The sequence below is a fragment of the Octopus bimaculoides genome, chromosome 6 (genome assembly GCF_046866305.1).
Source record: "Octopus bimaculoides isolate indiv1 chromosome 6, ASM4686630v1, whole genome shotgun sequence".
NCBI lineage: Eukaryota > Metazoa > Mollusca > Cephalopoda > Octopoda > Octopodidae > Octopus > Octopus bimaculoides.
This window is the reverse complement of record NC_142933.1, coordinates 90,120,697-90,137,707: the sequence shown is the minus strand read 5'-3', so window position 1 is coordinate 90,137,707 and position 17,011 is coordinate 90,120,697. Positions and strand designations below refer to the sequence as shown.

The window sequence follows — 17,011 nt, the reverse complement described above, 5'->3', positions numbered from 1 at the left end:
GAAGTGTTTTGTTTTTAACCAGTTAGAGACTAATTTTTCTAGTCTTTTAAGCATTGTTCAGTATAATTGCTAATGCACCAACTCCCTCCACTACCATCATCATCATCATCATTGAATGATATTAATTATATGTCAATTTGGCAAAAAGTCTTTCTCATACTTCTGCAGTTAGCTGATTAATAAAGTGAAGCAACTCTGAGTGTACCTCTTGCTATTCGAACAGAAAGGGTTTTTGTCTTGTTTCTTTTAAATCAATGAATATGAGCTCATTGGTTACTAGAGACTTAACTGCCATATGAGAAGTGGGCAAAGCAATCAACAGATGGTGTGGAGTTGATAATAATATAAACTATGATAAACTAGTTATGGATCACTTGGAGATTGTGATTGGTCATGTTTCTTCATTCGGTATAATGTTAGACTCAGCATCATCATTTATTGTTCATGTTCATTGCTGGCTTGAGTAGGACAGTTTGACAGTTCAACGACTGCACCCTTCTCTGCTGGCTGCTTTTGCATGCTTTTTTTGCCAACACACTGTACAGTGTGTGCTGGGTGCTTGTTTTCATGGCACCAACACTAGTGAGGTCACCATACAGCTTGCAAGACTAAGATCCCTTTCAGCTGAGTGGGGCTATGGTAGAAGGGGAGGTGGCTTTATGCTAGATGTAAGCTATATGTATAAAAGAAGGGAGCATTTGAGTATCCTGTTTGTTCAACCATTTGGGCATTTTACTCATTGAACTAGCAAGTGGCTGAGTACTCCACAGACCCATGCACCCTTAATGTAATTTTCTAGTAGAATCAGTATGAACACAAGTGCTACAGGGCTGGACTTGAATTAAAAGTACAGTTCATCTAACTAGCTTTTATATAGTTTCTGTCTATCTAAATTCACTGTCGGGGATTGAACCGATCTGAAGCTATGTTAAACGCCTTTGCTCAAGGTGCCATTGCTAAGATCACTTCCTAGCTGTGTGCTTTTGGTTTCAGCCCCAAAAAGCACCTTGGGCAAGTGTCTTCTATTATAGCCTTATAAATGGGTTCGGTAGCAACTGAAAGAAACTTGTTACATACACACGTCTGTCTGTCTGCATATCTACTTGTGTGAGTGAGTTCATATTCCCATCGTCTTTTCGTGGGTTTTCTCGCTGGTTGTAACCAACGGCATCCCTGACAATGTCATTTGTTTTCAGTTCTTTGTGTAAAACATGTCTAGACAGTTTTGTTCACTGAATTGGGAGATACCATGCTTTGAAAAATGTGGAGGCTGCCAACAGGATGGATATCTGCCCATAGAAAATGCTGTCCTAATAAGCTTTCATGCAACCCAAGCCATAATGGAAAAGTAAACACACACACACACACACACACACACACACACACACACACACACATATATATATATATATATATATATATATATGCATAGAGAAAAATTACATCTTTATTATAGATCTGACCTTATAAAGCCAACAGTTGTTTCTATTGCATTAACATATACAGAAAATATTAAAATTAATATTCCTGAAAAAATGTTACCATGTTATCAAGGCAATCCAAAATTAATAAATAAATATATATATATAGTGTGGTGAATATATTGTCTCCATTACATAAAAATATTTTGGAATACTAAAGAGTAAATTTATTCAATAAAATCACCATTGGCTTCAACCACAGCCTCCAGACGACTTCGGAATCTCCTGCAATTCTTCTGGATCGTTTCTTTGTTTAAGTTGGTGAGTGTTGCCATAATCCTTGCCTTCAGTTCATCTTTGGTGCTAAAGGGAGTTTTGTTGGTCTCTCACTCAACTGTGTGCCACACATAATAATCAAGGGGGTTGCAGTCTGGGGAGTTGAGTGGCCAAATTTAGAGGTGATGTGGTTGCAGAAATTGTTTGACAGCCATGACTGGGTTCGCCTGCATGTGTGGCATGGTGCAGTCCTGTTGCCAGACATGGGGTTTTCCAGTAGCCGCCGCTCTTGACACGGGACAGCACTACCTCCTCCAGGCACTTAATGTAGGCTTTCTCTGTGTTGTGTCTAAGGCCATGTGGGAAGATGAATGGAGGCATAACGTCGCCATCACTAGTGATCACACCGAACACCATGATGCTGACTGAATGTTTGATTTTTATCACTCTCAGTAGATGCCCTCAGATAGACACCCAAACACATGTTCGTATTGGAGTTTCCAGCAGTACAGTATGTCTTTTCCAAATTTCTGGCAGAGTGAATTGCATCATGGTGCTGTTTTTCTCACAGATGATACCCAACAGGCCCTACTATATTGTGTAGTCAACAAAATCAAAAAACAAACAATGCGCATGCACAAAATTAAAAACATAAAATGGCAATAATTTACCCATTGCACCCTGTGTGTGTGTGTGTGTGTGTATATATGTACATATATATATAATGTTTCATATGATGATAGCTATTTACCAAACAGTATCACCTTAGATTTTCCAATTAATACATACTCGATCAAGGGGCACAAAAACAATAAGAATCTGCACTATTCTAGATAAGCAAACCAAATCAAATAAGGCAGTGACATAAGCAAACATCTCAACAAGAATGAAGCTCATTCAATATAACCAGCAGGGCTGGCTCCCCCCCTCCATATGCTATCAATTGGATATCGACATGATATCTTACAATAGCATCACTACTTCAAGTAGGATCGAATGTCATGATTTCACACACACACACACACACACACACACACACACACACACACACACACACACACACACACATTGTTTGTTGGGTTAACACTAGTTTTCTTTGTATTTGATTACATTAATAAAGCGTTCTGTGTAGTTATTAACCTTATATTACATATCAAAGTACTATGTGTAATATTTCTGTTATTGCTTATAAAGTGTATCGTTGACTTTGTTTGACATTTGGTTAGGCTGCAAGACCTTAATCATTTTACTACAGATCGGCACAGCCAATGTTTTCCTTTTTCCTCATTATATTGCTAGGTTAACTTAATTGCTTCTATACTCCAGGATATTACTGCTACTTAACAGTTACTGACTTGTTTGTGACTCATTTTCCCATACTAGTTTGTCTAAATTTTCAAAATCACATTACCACCATTTATGTTCTACTGGCATCGTTTTTACCTAATTCATGTGTTCTTACATATAAGTATGAATAGGAACCTGTTAACAGGTTGTTGAGAAAAGTATGTCCATATGAACTATTCATCACCCATCAATAGCTAAAATAAGACTTGAACCATTGACAGTGGTTCACAGTGGTCTAGCTAATTTGCTTTATGTGCATAATTTTACTGATTTGTCATTGGACCGTGGCCATGCTGAGGTACCACCTTCATGGAGGGTATAATTGATAATTTGGAACCTTTGTTCTTACTTTACCAATCCTTAGAAGCACAAATGTCCAAGTTAACCTCCTAGTATATGAACTCAAAACATAAGGCTATAACCAAAAATATATTTTGTCCAAACATCTACTGATAATACTTTCTTTGCCACACAGACGCACATGTGCGCCTACACACACACACACACACACACACACACACGCTGACTAAATAGCTACACATCTGTATATACAATTATTCCTCCTCACCTTAATGTCTGCACAAACATTGCCTGATGAACAGAAAAGAGGAAACCGAGTCCTGGATTGTTAGATTTCATCTCTAAATATTTCTCACATCTGCGCACATTCACTGCAGGCTACACCCTGGCACCTCATCTCCACTAGCCTTTTTCTCTTTCCTGCTTGAGTTCCTATGTACCTCCTCCATAACAAAAACACCTGTTCCTGGCCTGCTTTTATACTTTCGCCTTTCTAAACCCAGCACAACACCGCCTCCCTCAATACTGCACTCTCACACTGTGAATGGGGCTTGTCTTGCATGATACTAGGTGGCGCCACCAGTACTAGTGCTACAAACATGAAAAAGAAAAAAAAAGCACCTATTGCACTTTGTAAATAGGTTGACATTAGGTAGGATGGCCATTTGGCTTTGGAAACCTTGCCAAAGCAGACAATGGAGACCAACGTTGCCCTCATGCTAGTTGAATCTTGTCAAACCACTCTAACTCATGCCAGCATGGAAAACGGATGTCAAAACAATGGTGATGGCATGAAGATGGGTGAGTCCAAAACATGTTCGGCACATTGTTATATCCTCCACTTAATGTTACCAGCTGGTCATTAAAGCTCCATCCCAAAGTGGCCACAATAAGCAGTTTCCACTCATATATATATATATATATATATATATATATAATGTATGTATGTATGTATGTATGTATGTATGTATGAATATGTATGTATGTATGTATGTATGAATATGTATGTATGTATGTATGTATGAATATGTATGTATATATATGTATGTATATATATATGTGTACGTATATATATATATGAATGTATATGTATATATGTGTGTGTATGTATATATATATATATATATATATATATATCTTTTATCTTGTTTTAGTCATTAGACTGGCCATGCTGGAGTACCACTTTGAAAAGTTTTTAGTCAAATAGATCGACCCCCCCCCCCCGACCTTTCTTTTCCCTTTTTTAAGCCTGCTACTTATTCTATTGGTCTCTTTTATCGAACCACTAAGTTACAGAAATGTCAAGCAGTGGTTAGGGAGAAAGCCACAGGCACACACACAACAGGTTTCTTTTAGTTTGTCTACCTAATCCACTCCCAAGGCTTTGATCAGCCCAAGGCTATAGTAGGAGACACTAGTCCAAGCTTCCACACAATGAAAAACCTAACCCTGGGATCATGTGATTAGGAAACAAATTTCTTACAACACAGTCATACCTGCACCAATATATATATATATATATATATATATATATAAAGGATGTTATAATTCTGGAGTGAATGGTATATGACAGTACAAGAGATGTGGCACAAAGCCAACAATTATGACGGGTCAATGATTTCATTTTAAATGGCAACATAAAAGTTTTGATGCATTTATATAATGTGTCCACTTCAATTACAGAGAGCAGATGAACAACCAGAATACAACTTATTACTTAAGGGTTCTGAAATAAGAGTTGTAGTCACTTCTCACATTATAATGTGTTGTAGTCATTTATACTCTCTCTCTCTCTCTCTCTCTTATTTATACTCTACATTTGTACTCTCTCTCTCTCTCTCTCTCTCTCTCTCTCTCTCTCTCATTCTTGTGTTAATACACATCTTTGCACAAGTAGAGCTATACACACACAGAAATTTTTTTTTTGTATCTGTATACATGCACACATGCAAATATGAATGCAGAAGCAAACACATGCATATGCAAATACATACACAAGCAAACACACACATACACACGGATGTGCAAATATGTACACAAGCACGCATACAAGTATATGCATAAGTAAATTTAGAGACACATGCACATATATATATATATATATCACACACACACACACACACACACACACACACACACACACACATATATATATATATATATGCTAGCATGGAAAGCGGACGTTAAACGACGATGATGATGATGAGATATATATATATATATATATATACATACATACATACATACATACAAAAATCAAAGTGTGGTGAATGAGAGGAAACCATTCAAAATATAAACGCAAAGTTAAAAAAAAAAAAAAAAAAAGTAAACAAATGTAAAACTTCCATGGAATTTTCTGGTTGTTTGCTGTTTATGTTGGTGCTTATTTCTCTGTCTGTGTGTCTTAGCAGTAAGCATTGCAGAAGAAAGTGGTGACGGTGGGGGTTTAAGGAGTTTTCAAAAAAACAAAAAAAAAAAAAAAAAAAAAATCATTTCTCATTCTTCCAGGAGCCTGCTTCCTTCTCCTCCTTTAGTATTTTCTGTCAAGGAAAAACATGATGGTGGATGTTGATGGCGATCTTGAACTAATGTTTATATAACTTATCTAATCAAACTATATCTTTTTAGAAGCAAATTTAATTTAAAGTAGTGTATGCATTTTGGCAAAGTTCGTTTTTATTATTTTTATTAGTAGTTCTGTTTGTATAAACTCTGTGTGTAGATATTTCAATGTAATAAGTTGTGTCATCTCTTAGAGTTTACTTCTGTTATTTGAGTTGTTAAGAAAAAGAATTTTTTTTGTTTTCTTCAAATTCTCTTTTTGTTCTTTTTTCTGTGTTTGTGGAATTTATCTTTGTTGGGTCTTTTTTTTTTCCTCTTGTAAACTTTTCCTCCTGCCCTAATGTTTTTTTTCCTTTTTTTTTTTTTGTCATTCCTTCAGAAGTAAAATAAACAAACATACAAATATTCATTTATTGATGAGTCAAAAGTAGAATGAAAACCTCCCCAAAAAGCAACAAAAAACCTCCTTAAGATATTTGAGCAAATACGTGTGTGTCTGTCTCTGCCTAAGTGTGTGCATGTACTACATTTGTGGCCATATGTAAATGGGTGGTGTGTGTATTTATTTTACACATACATAGATGTCTTCCTCAGACAGGTTTAGTTATATTTTATTTGTTTTCATTTAGCTAAAATGTTTCTCTCTGCAAATAGTTCTTGCCAATCTTAAATGTTGGTCGGTTTGGTGTTTTAATATAATTATTTTTAAACACACACACACGCAAAAACTAAATGCATAGAATGTATTTTAATAAAACCTCACCCCCTCCCTTTTTTTTTTTCTCTCTTTTGCAAATTTTCACATTCGATACCTTGCGAAAATAAAAAATTTTTTTTTTACATACAAAGTCTGGGTACGTGGAGTAAATAAAATCATATCATAAACAATTGAATATAAGAAATAATAGTTTCTTAAAGTATGTGTTAATCCCCATGTACCCAGAATTTGTGGACACCCTGTATACACTTCTTTTGTATAACTTTCCTATTTTAAAGTAACTTTAAATACTATGTAACTTAAACAATTTTGATGTGTGTGTGTTTTTGATTATGATAAAATTGTTTTTATTTATAACACTAAATTATTCATATCATTAAAAAGCAAAATTATTTGTATTTTCAAATTAAGTAGACCTGTAACACATACTTAATAAGTTGTTGCTTGCAGTCTATGATAAGATTTGAACTATGGGCCTTGAGCACTGTGGAACCTTTGTAAATTAGTATACAGAAAAGGATGAAAAGCTTTGTGATGGTTTATGGTATCAGAATAAAGGGATTATCTGGGTAGGGATTATCTACTGAAATAAGTGAGTTCTTTAGATTTATGTAATTTGTCAGAAATGAAATAAATTATTTATTATCATCATCATCATCAAAGGTAGTGAACTGGCAGAATCACTGGCCTGCCAGACAAAATGCATAGCAACATATCATTCAGCATTATGTTTTGAGTTCAAATTCTGCCAAGGTCAATTTTGCCTTTTATACTTTCGGGGTCGATAAAATAACATATAATCTAATATCTCCACTCCCCTCAAAATTGCTGGTCTTAATTAGACACCATTATTATTATTATTTTGTCAGCTTGGACTTCAAATAGTCATAGGGCAAACCTACATTTCTACACAGGAATAACATGCCAGAAGTCATCATTTAATGTCCATTTTCCATGCTGGCATGGGTTAGACAGTTTGACTGGAACTGGTGAGCCGGAGAGCTGCTCCAGGTTTCAGTGTAAGAGAATATATCAGTAACATTAAAATCCCACAGTTGAACTGCAAATGTTTTATTAGTGAAATAGTGGGTGGGGTGGGGGGACTAAGAATTTTACTAGACTCAGTTGCTTTTTGGTACATTTTTAAATGTTTAAAAGTTTTTTTTTTTTTTTCTGATGTAACATGTAAAGTTTTTTGACATCAACTTTTGACTGTTTTTTTTTATCTACCTTGTAGCACACATACAATGAATAGATAAACTGTTATATTATGTAGTACCAGGCAAAGTAGGTAGATAAAACAATGATAGATGAGATAAAGAGTTCTCAAGTTGGACTGGTTTTAGTGGTGGTGGTGGGGAGCAGTGGAGAAGGTAACTTACTTCAATCTAAAACATGATTTGTTAATATTGTTATCACAGCAGGACCTAACATTGCAAACTGCTACTTCAATTAACAGCTATGAAGAGTATTTCTAGTGGGACTTTGGTGTAACCCTAATCAGTGTTAGGCTCAAACTTGGGACTGGGAAAATTTAGTCCAGTCCTCACCCGTTCTGTCTTGTGTCGTTGGTTGTTTTTTTTTCCTCCATTTTAGACATAAATGAATTATCAGAACAAATGTTCTTGTTCATCTACAATTATTCTGTGGTTAGGTGAGTTATGAGTGGCGGCGCAATGGCCCAGTGGTTAGGGCAGCGGACTCACGGTCATAGGATCGCGGTTTCGATTCCCAGACCGGGCGTTGTGAGTGTTTATTGAGCGAAAACACCTAAAGCTCCACGAGGCTCCGGCAGGGGATGGTGGAAAACCCTGCTGTACTCTTTCACCACAACTTTCTCTCACTCTTACTTCCTGTTTCTGTTGTGCCTGTAATTCAAAGGGTCAGGCTTCTGACACTGTGTCACGCTGAATATCCCTGAGAACTACGTTAAGGGTACACGTGTCTGTGGAGTGCTCAGCCACTTGCATGTTAATTTCACGAGCAGGCTGTTCCGTTGATCAGATCAACTGGAACCCTCGACGTCTTTTTTGACTGCATTGTATAGAATACTTTGTCTAAGGAGTCATTTTAATGCTTATCACAGTATTTTCAATATATGAAATGTCAGTCTGTATTACGGCTGAAATATTGTTATTAATCATCAATAACTTTGGCTTTTCTCTGCTTTTTTTGAGTTAAGTCTCAACTAATTTTAACAGCATCCTTTTTCATGTCTATATAGCTTTTACAGGCATGTTTCCTCCTTATACCACTCACTCACACCACACACTTGTGATACTTAAGTGGCAAATCTGTATGACACTCCTTGTTGATTTAGTAGTCAAAAATTTGGTCGTTCTTTTATATAAGTGCCTCTATAAGATACCAAATGCGGAGTTTTTCAAAAATATAGGCCTGTCTCCTTTTTAAAAATATCCCCCCTCCCCTATATCCCTTTTTGAATTGTAACAAACAAATCACTGTTCATTACATTTTCTGTCCACACTGCCCCTTAAGCCACCGTTGAAATTAACTGTTCTTAGAGAAGAAAAGCTTTGACCTATATTGTAAACTGGTCAGTAACACTTGAAGAGTGAATACACACACTAAATATGGTTGTTATGTATCTGCTTAGTATTTTCGTTACCATTACAACCAGCATTTCTCTACATCCTGTATTTGAAGAGTTCCTGCTTTGAGAGAGAGAAACAGAATGAGTAAGCCTCAACAATCCCTTGATGATTGTAACAATTAACCAAAGGTTTTATGCAACCACTGAACATGTGAGTCAATTGGTTGCGGTTATATTATAGTCTGATAAGTGCTTAGAGCATGAGAAGTATTATTGTCTGGTGGCAGTGGTGGTGGTCGTCATCGTCGTCATCAGTTGAACTGTTCAAGTAAAAAATTAGTTTTGTTTTGTTTCTTATCTTATTTACTTTTAATTTTTTTTCTGTGAACCATTCCCAGAATTATATGGCAATGAAATAAAAACTTTCATTTAGTGGTTGATTAAACTGATATCTTGTGTTCAAGACACCTGATACTAGCTTTGAAAATAATAATCTGCAGCAGCAGTAGTAAGTAGTCCTTAGAGAAATAAAACAAAAAAGAATTCTTAAGAACTGGTACTTAAGCAAAGTGGATCTTGGTCTAGTATATGGCTTAAGTTTAGTGGAATGTTCTTGAGGGTGTATTGGTTTGGGGTTCCTGTCATAAAAAAAAAAAAGCTCCTATTAGAAAGTCATTACTGTGTCTTAATTTCTATTGTGTTGTGCTTCATATCAGGCTATCCTTCTCCATGTCTGAAGAAAAGGATGCTGTTAGCAGTCCCCAGTGATCCTTTTTTAAAACCAGTTCCAAAAGATACAGAAAGAGAATTCCTGCCAGCCCTTAACTAGTACTTGATCAATGTCAGATGAGCCTCAGTGGGATTTAAGCTCAGGATGCAGATAGATAAAGAATACCACTAGGCATTTTATCCAATGCTTTAGCAGCTCTGTCAATTTGTTACCACCCGACTCAAAACTAATCTATGGATTTTACATGTAAAAAACAAGTGTTTGCATACATGCTCATACTTTTTTTTCAGACTATTTCTTTTTTACTCTGTCTACCATAGTAGATTCACATTCATGTATGCATGTTCACAATTTTAGGATAAGGCCAGGTTTTGCTATTTTTCTTATCTTGATATTTGGTAATGTACTCCTAATATAGTGGAATAAGGGCCTAAGAGCTTCTCTCCTGTCTCTCCTATCAAAGAATTTAATCTCAGAACTTGAAAAGTAAAGAATATAAACTAGACCTGCTCCCAACGATCTATGCCACATCCTGTGCACATGCTCTCTTTCTCTCTTTCTCTCTCTCTCTCTCTCTCTCTCTCTCTCTTTCTCTCTCTCTCTCTCTCTCTCTCTCTCTCTAAATAGACAGTTTGTTGACTTATTGTAATCAGTTATTCATCAATGGTTAATAGCCCTGTTAACTTTAGAAATCCAAAAGGATACTGGGGGTTTTGTCATACATGCCTTTCCCCAAGGGTCATAAGTGTCATGCGACAAACATTCTCTCCTGACCCCACTTCACCCCATCCATCACATTGTCAAATTCACTTTTTCCTAAGTTGATAATGTCAATCTTTTGGATCTGTCCTGGTCACAGCCTGCTAGCTACAACCAGCAGAAGATATCTCAGCTGCTCAAAGATTAGTTTTTTGGTTCATTAGAAGCCCTTTTTACATTTATATTTTCACATGCAATAGATAAATTAACAAAAAAGGTTTGCATTATGGGCTCAAAAGTCTATTTCTTGTTTTAAAATTGATTATTTCTAGTTGGCTAGGAAAAACTTAATTTACACTTTATTCTATTATTTTTGGCAATTATCTTTAAATCACTTGTAATTTTATATATTGTAGTAGTAGTATTAGTTGATAATAAATCATAAATTTTCTCTCTTTTGCAGTACTATGAAATGTCATATGGTTTGAATGTTGAAATGCATAAACAGGTAAATATATATTTTTTTTTCTTTTTAGCATTTTGTTTCCTGCTAAATATTGTTTATATTTTTTTAATCTTTTTTATCAGCATTTAATCTTTTGTTTCCCCCCTAATTATCATCCTCCTTCCATTTTCTTAAAAGAAAAAGAGAGAAAAAGGAAATATTGTGACTCATTCACTTTAAGAAACACAAGCTAAGTAATAATGTCCCCCCTTTTTTTTAAAGTTGCCATCCTCAACCTTCCATTTTTTTACAAAAGAAGGTAAACTGTTATTAATTTTAATAATGTGGTAGTTTCTACTAAACAGAAAAGATTGCTTGCTTGTTATTTCTTTTTTTTCTTTTCTTCACAATGAATTCTCCCTACTTTACCTTCCATTAACATTGTGGCATCTATATTTTTATTGGTATTTTAATTATACACTTTTGGGAATTAAAGGCTCTTAGCCTCATTTGTAACAAAAGATTAAAAACACACTAGCAAACAATGTATAAGAAGGCAGTTAGGCTGAAGTAAAGCATAGAATGATATTATATGTAAAAACTGGAGGTGGTTTGATGAAGATGACTCAGGATATATCTTGACATCCCATTGCTCAGTAAGAGAAGAAAGTGGCTGAGGTATTTCTCATGTTAGTGGCACAAGGCTACTAATATTTTAGGAAGAAGTATTGTAACCACAAATTTTTCTATACACATTCCTCAGTATGGTGAGACACTGGTGAGGTTTGAACATAGAATGAAATAGGGCTGAATTAAATATGGTTTTCTTAAATCAGAAATTCTCAGACTGACAAATACCAGCACTGCAAGCCCCCATTCCCAGTCATTTTATAAAAAAAAAAGACCCACTGTAGTCCTAGATGCACTATGCCTCAAGAAAAAAGACTGGATGCTCTTTATTGGAGCACCTTTACTCAGGGAGTCTGTTAGGTCAGCACAGATTTAGGGCTAAACTACTATATCCAGGCAGTCATGCAAACCATTGTCATTGGAGGGTTCATAACTCATGCAAATTAACTATACATATATTTTATTTGCAGTTCCAAACACTAGCTTCAAGATGGATTAATCCCATGCTTTATATGGAATCTAATATCTAAACTTTGATAATTTCACCATCATTTTACACTTGCTTTATATGTTGGCATGATTTGTATTTGTTTGTTCTTGTTGAGTTTTTGCCTCTCCTAGATGGGTCTAAGATCATATCTTGTTCATACATTTCGTTTTTGGTACGGGTTTTATACAGTGTACTGGATGTGGGGTGCATTTTATTGTAGCACTGCTAGATTGGTTGTCTTGCTCCTAACAAGACTGGGTTTTCTCTATGTTGTCTCAGTTTTAAAGCACTGTGTGCTTGAGAGGACGACTAAAAGAGTGAAGTAAAGAGAACCGCTACGAGAGATTGATCGAAGTGAAATTATGACATAGGAAACAGTGATAGGAAGGAAAGGCTAACAGAAGAAAATAATAGACGAGACAGTAATAGCCAGCTCCATATTGGCTATTGAATAGAAAATCAGCATAAGCAGTGTGATGGAGGAATGAACAACATAGCATGATTTTTTTTTTCTTTTTAATTTGATATATATGGGTGAGAATTAATTCCAAAGAATATGGCCATTTAATATTGTTTATATAAAACGGCAGCTATTAATCTGTGTGTGAGTGTGTGTTTGTTTAGTGTGTTTGTTCAAGATATTTTTAAGCTATGGTCAACATTTGTAATGTCTAAGATGTTTTTAAATATATATAAATAGTACTGGAGTTTAATTTTATTACTTTATTGACACAGTTAATTGAAATGTTAGATTGGTTTATAGAGCAATGTGGCCTTTTGATTATAAATTGCACAGCTCTGACATGAAGAGAAGGATCTGTTATGGTGGTGGTGGTGGTGGGCTTTTTCTCTCTCTTTTTTTTTTATTCAGTTGGGTTGCTTTTGAAATTGGTAGTTACTTATTGGAGATCTTGAACTGATGTCATATTTATTGCATACCATCTACATTACACACTCAATATGTTAATGATGAGCACAGTTCATTTATTTTTATTCCATTATCTGGCCAGTGAATCTCTTCCTGTCTCACTCCTTCCTTTTTTTTCTTCCCACATCTGCCCCCCCCCCCCCCATCTAGCTCTTTTGGACTGTTCCTCCGTCTTCATATTACAACCTCTTCTTACTCTCTCACTTCCTAAACCACCTCCTCAAATATTTTACGATACAATTGTTCAAATTTTTAAACAAAATTGTAGTGAAATTCTTGTGTAGTTAATGGATATGATTTTTATTCCTCCTCCTTTTTTACTCTATCAAGTCACCTAAATTGAGGGTCGGTTTTTGTTTCTTCTCTTTCCGCTCAAACACATTTACTCACAAATGTGAACATATCATTTATCTTTTACCATTTACTTGTTTGTCATGGGACTACAGCCCAGCTAGGACACCGCCTTTTAGTCGAGCTAATCGACCCCAGGACTTATTCCTTGTGAGCCTAGTACTTATTCTATCGGTCTCTTTTGCTGAACCGCTAAGTTACGGGGACGTAAACACACCAGCATCGGTTATCAAGCGATGTTGGGGGGGGGGGGGGACAAACACACACACACACACACACGACGGGCTTCTTTCAGTTTCCGTCTACCAAATCCACTCACAAGGCTTTGGTCGGCCCGAGGGGCTATAGTAGAAGACACTTGCCCAAGGTGCCACGCAGTGGGACTGAACCCGGAACCATGCGGTTGGTAAGCAAGCTACTTACCACACAGCCACGTATATGCACATGACAGGCTTTTTTCAGTTTCTGTCTACTGAATCTACTCACAAGACATTGATCGGCCCAAGGCTATAGAAGACACTTGCCCAAGGTGCCACGCAGGAGGCCTGAACCCAGAACCATGTGGGTGGGAAGCAAACGTCTTACTACACAGCCACGCCAGCCATTCCCCATCCCACCCCCCTCAACAATGTGCACTTCTTGGCTTCTTCACAGCAAGCTCTTATTTCTTCAAGTGTTTTAGTCCGCTATAATACTTTCCTTCAGTTTAGTGATTACTAACTACTTGTACCACCGCCACTATTATTACCACTGCCAGTAATGATACCGCTTAGCTCATTTAATTAGCATTCCATTTAGACTAGCCACAGTGTCCTATAATCACTCATTTCCTAAACTATTGGAATTAACCCTCCACCTAACCTCCTGGTTTTTCTTCTTTTTCTTGTGTCTGTTTTATTTAAAATTTTATTTCAAGATTTGCTGGAAAGTGACTTATAAGAAAATTGATTCTGAATATCTTTTCTCTTGTTGTTGTTGTTGTTGTTGTTGTTGTTGTTGTTGTTTAGGAAATAATTTTCTCTGCTAGCATTCAAGGAAATCTTAGAGCTGGGCAGATATTTTCTTTCTACTTCAAAGATTAAGAATTCAGTCGTAATTTTGTATTAGGAACATTCAGTAAACAATAAACTAAACTAAATATATAGAATATTTTTCTATAACTTTATATAAATCCTTATATAAAGTATTTGTACCAAATGTTAACCTGTTATACAATAACAAAAACAAGCTATATATTTTATTAAATTTCTCTTGAATCTTGGTTTTTTTAATACGATAGTAAAGGGTTGTTAAAGATCTTTTTACTATTTGAGAAAGTAAGGCAAAAATGTTTGTACAACAAAGAAGTATATTCCATTTTGTTTCACTTTGCCTGTATGAACTTGTATTGCCAGAGTTCAATTAAACTAGCTTGCAATTTTTTTCTTCCCTGCAAAATGTGTGTCTGTCTGTCTGTCTGTCCATGTCATTTCATGTTCACTTTCCAGGCTGGCATAGTGTATGTGTGTATACCTGCTTACGCACACACACACACACACCTTATTAATTGTTATATATGAATTATTGATACATTCCTCTGATAGTTTAATGTTGTTAATTGTATGAATACTCACTTATATTGCACTCTCAAAGATGAAAATAAATATCAGAATTTCTGTTAGTTATTGCTTCTTCTCCCCTCCCCCCTCCCCGCCTCCCATCACCTACCTACTCTCCATTCTTTTCACTTGAATCTCCTTGTTTTCTCACTCTTGACAAATATGTATGCAGAGATATTGCCACTGGCAAACTGCAGAAGATTTATTAACCGTGTAGTATATACAAGATTGCTTGTCATACTTTCTTCCTATCTTTCTTTCACTCTCTCCCTTATATTCTCTCTGTCTCTGTCTCTCTCTCTCATCATCTTGAACACAAAAAGGCTTGTTAAGCCTAAAGCAGTGGTGGCACTCAGGCTGCAACTTGTTGAGGGCTCTCCAACCATTGCTTGAATGGTATAAACCACTAGTCTGCTTGATTGACCAGCTCTGCTAGTATTTTGCATAAGTGGCTCTTTTCAGCTGCCTATTATGGTAGTGGACAGGATCCTATTTACAGTTGTTGCCTGTCACTGCCTCTTCAGCCAGTTTACTTCAACTGTTTTTGGACCACTGCCAACAGGAAAAAGGGATTGAAGAATCTAGTGCCTATGAAAGAGGCACTTTTGTCACCAAGTGGTTAGTCTAACAATTGTCCAACAATATTCATGGAATGCTTTTAACCAAATACCGTTCTTTGGTGCAAATCTTGAAAATCTGTAAGAAATTGGTTTACAGAGCTGTTAGTTGTTAGATTCCACAAAGTAATTCTTACAGCTTATCAACATTTCTAAGTAGCTTTTGCTTCAACAAGATTCTTCATATTAATGTATTTCATATATTCTGGAATTATCTGAAGGATATCTTTAATAAAATTGCTGTCAATCCATTTCTGCAAACAAGTTCAAGATAATGATCAAAGGAAAACATTCTTTTTTTCTTCCTCCTCTTCTTTTGTATCTTGACTTTTACTTTAATTGCTTCATGGCTAATTCTCAATTATTTGCCAAAAGTCTCCACTCCATAAGTTTGCTGTGTAGGATCTGTAGTACTCCAATTTATTTGTATTGTGTGAAAGTGCCCATGTGCCAGATAACAGGGATATCTTTCCAATGTGTTACACATGGGCTGTTGCTAGGTTACAATTATGCATTCACCATCAATTAATATTGTGTATCTGTCCAAGATGTTGTTGAGTTGGCAGAGTTGGTTAAATGTCAAATAGAATGCTTTTTGTTATTTTCTCGTTTGTGGGTTCAAATCCTGCCAAGGCTAACTTTGCATTTCATCATTGAGCTTGATAAAAATACCAGTATTAAGATAATTACCTTCTCTCTTTGTCCTGCCCTCTTTCTTTCTCCCCCCTCTCTCTGTGGAAGAAATCAGATATGTTAAAACCTGGTGGAGGCTCTATCAATTTCAAAATGCCCAAGATAGTGTGTTATGATGACTTTGTCAGAATTAGAAACCCCCATGGAAGAAGTGATTTGTTCTTTTCTAATGTGTAGAGAAAATTCATGATAATGTGGGGGGGGGGGGTTTAAATGCTCTTGCTCTGCTATTAATAGAAATCACATTAATTTCACTGTTGTAGTGTTGTTTGTAATTTAAACCCTGCAACATATTACTTCACATCAGATTACATAAAGGTGGTATTCCCTAAAATCTGCAAATGTTTACAAGAAAACAAGCATGTATACATACACACATACACACACACACATGATCCTTAAATATCACTATCCATTCATGGATTGACATTTGAAATGCACTAACATCCATGGACACAAAATAGCATTCCCTTCAACCACCTACTTAAAAACTACTGGATGCATTTCAACACATGAAACATATTTTTTTTTTAAATATCAACATCTACACTTTCGATTAATTCTGATATTACTATCCTAGTCCCATTCTCTCTCCAAACCCTTTTTTCCCCTCATTTCAAACATCAAACTATATTATGTTTCCCACTCTTAC

General features: G+C 35.8%; 1 protein-coding gene across 1 annotated transcript in view; it reads left to right on the top strand.

Annotated features, from left to right (window-relative positions):
- The window catches only part of LOC106882282 (transducin-like enhancer protein 4), a 100,523-nt gene that overhangs the window by 31,555 nt on the left and 51,957 nt on the right, over positions 1-17,011 (top strand). Inside the window, exon 4 of the mRNA XM_089354246.1 lies at positions 11,071-11,115. Within this exon, the coding sequence (XP_089210372.1) occupies positions 11,071-11,115 (45 nt within the window). The remainder of the gene's footprint in view (positions 1-11,070; positions 11,116-17,011) is intronic.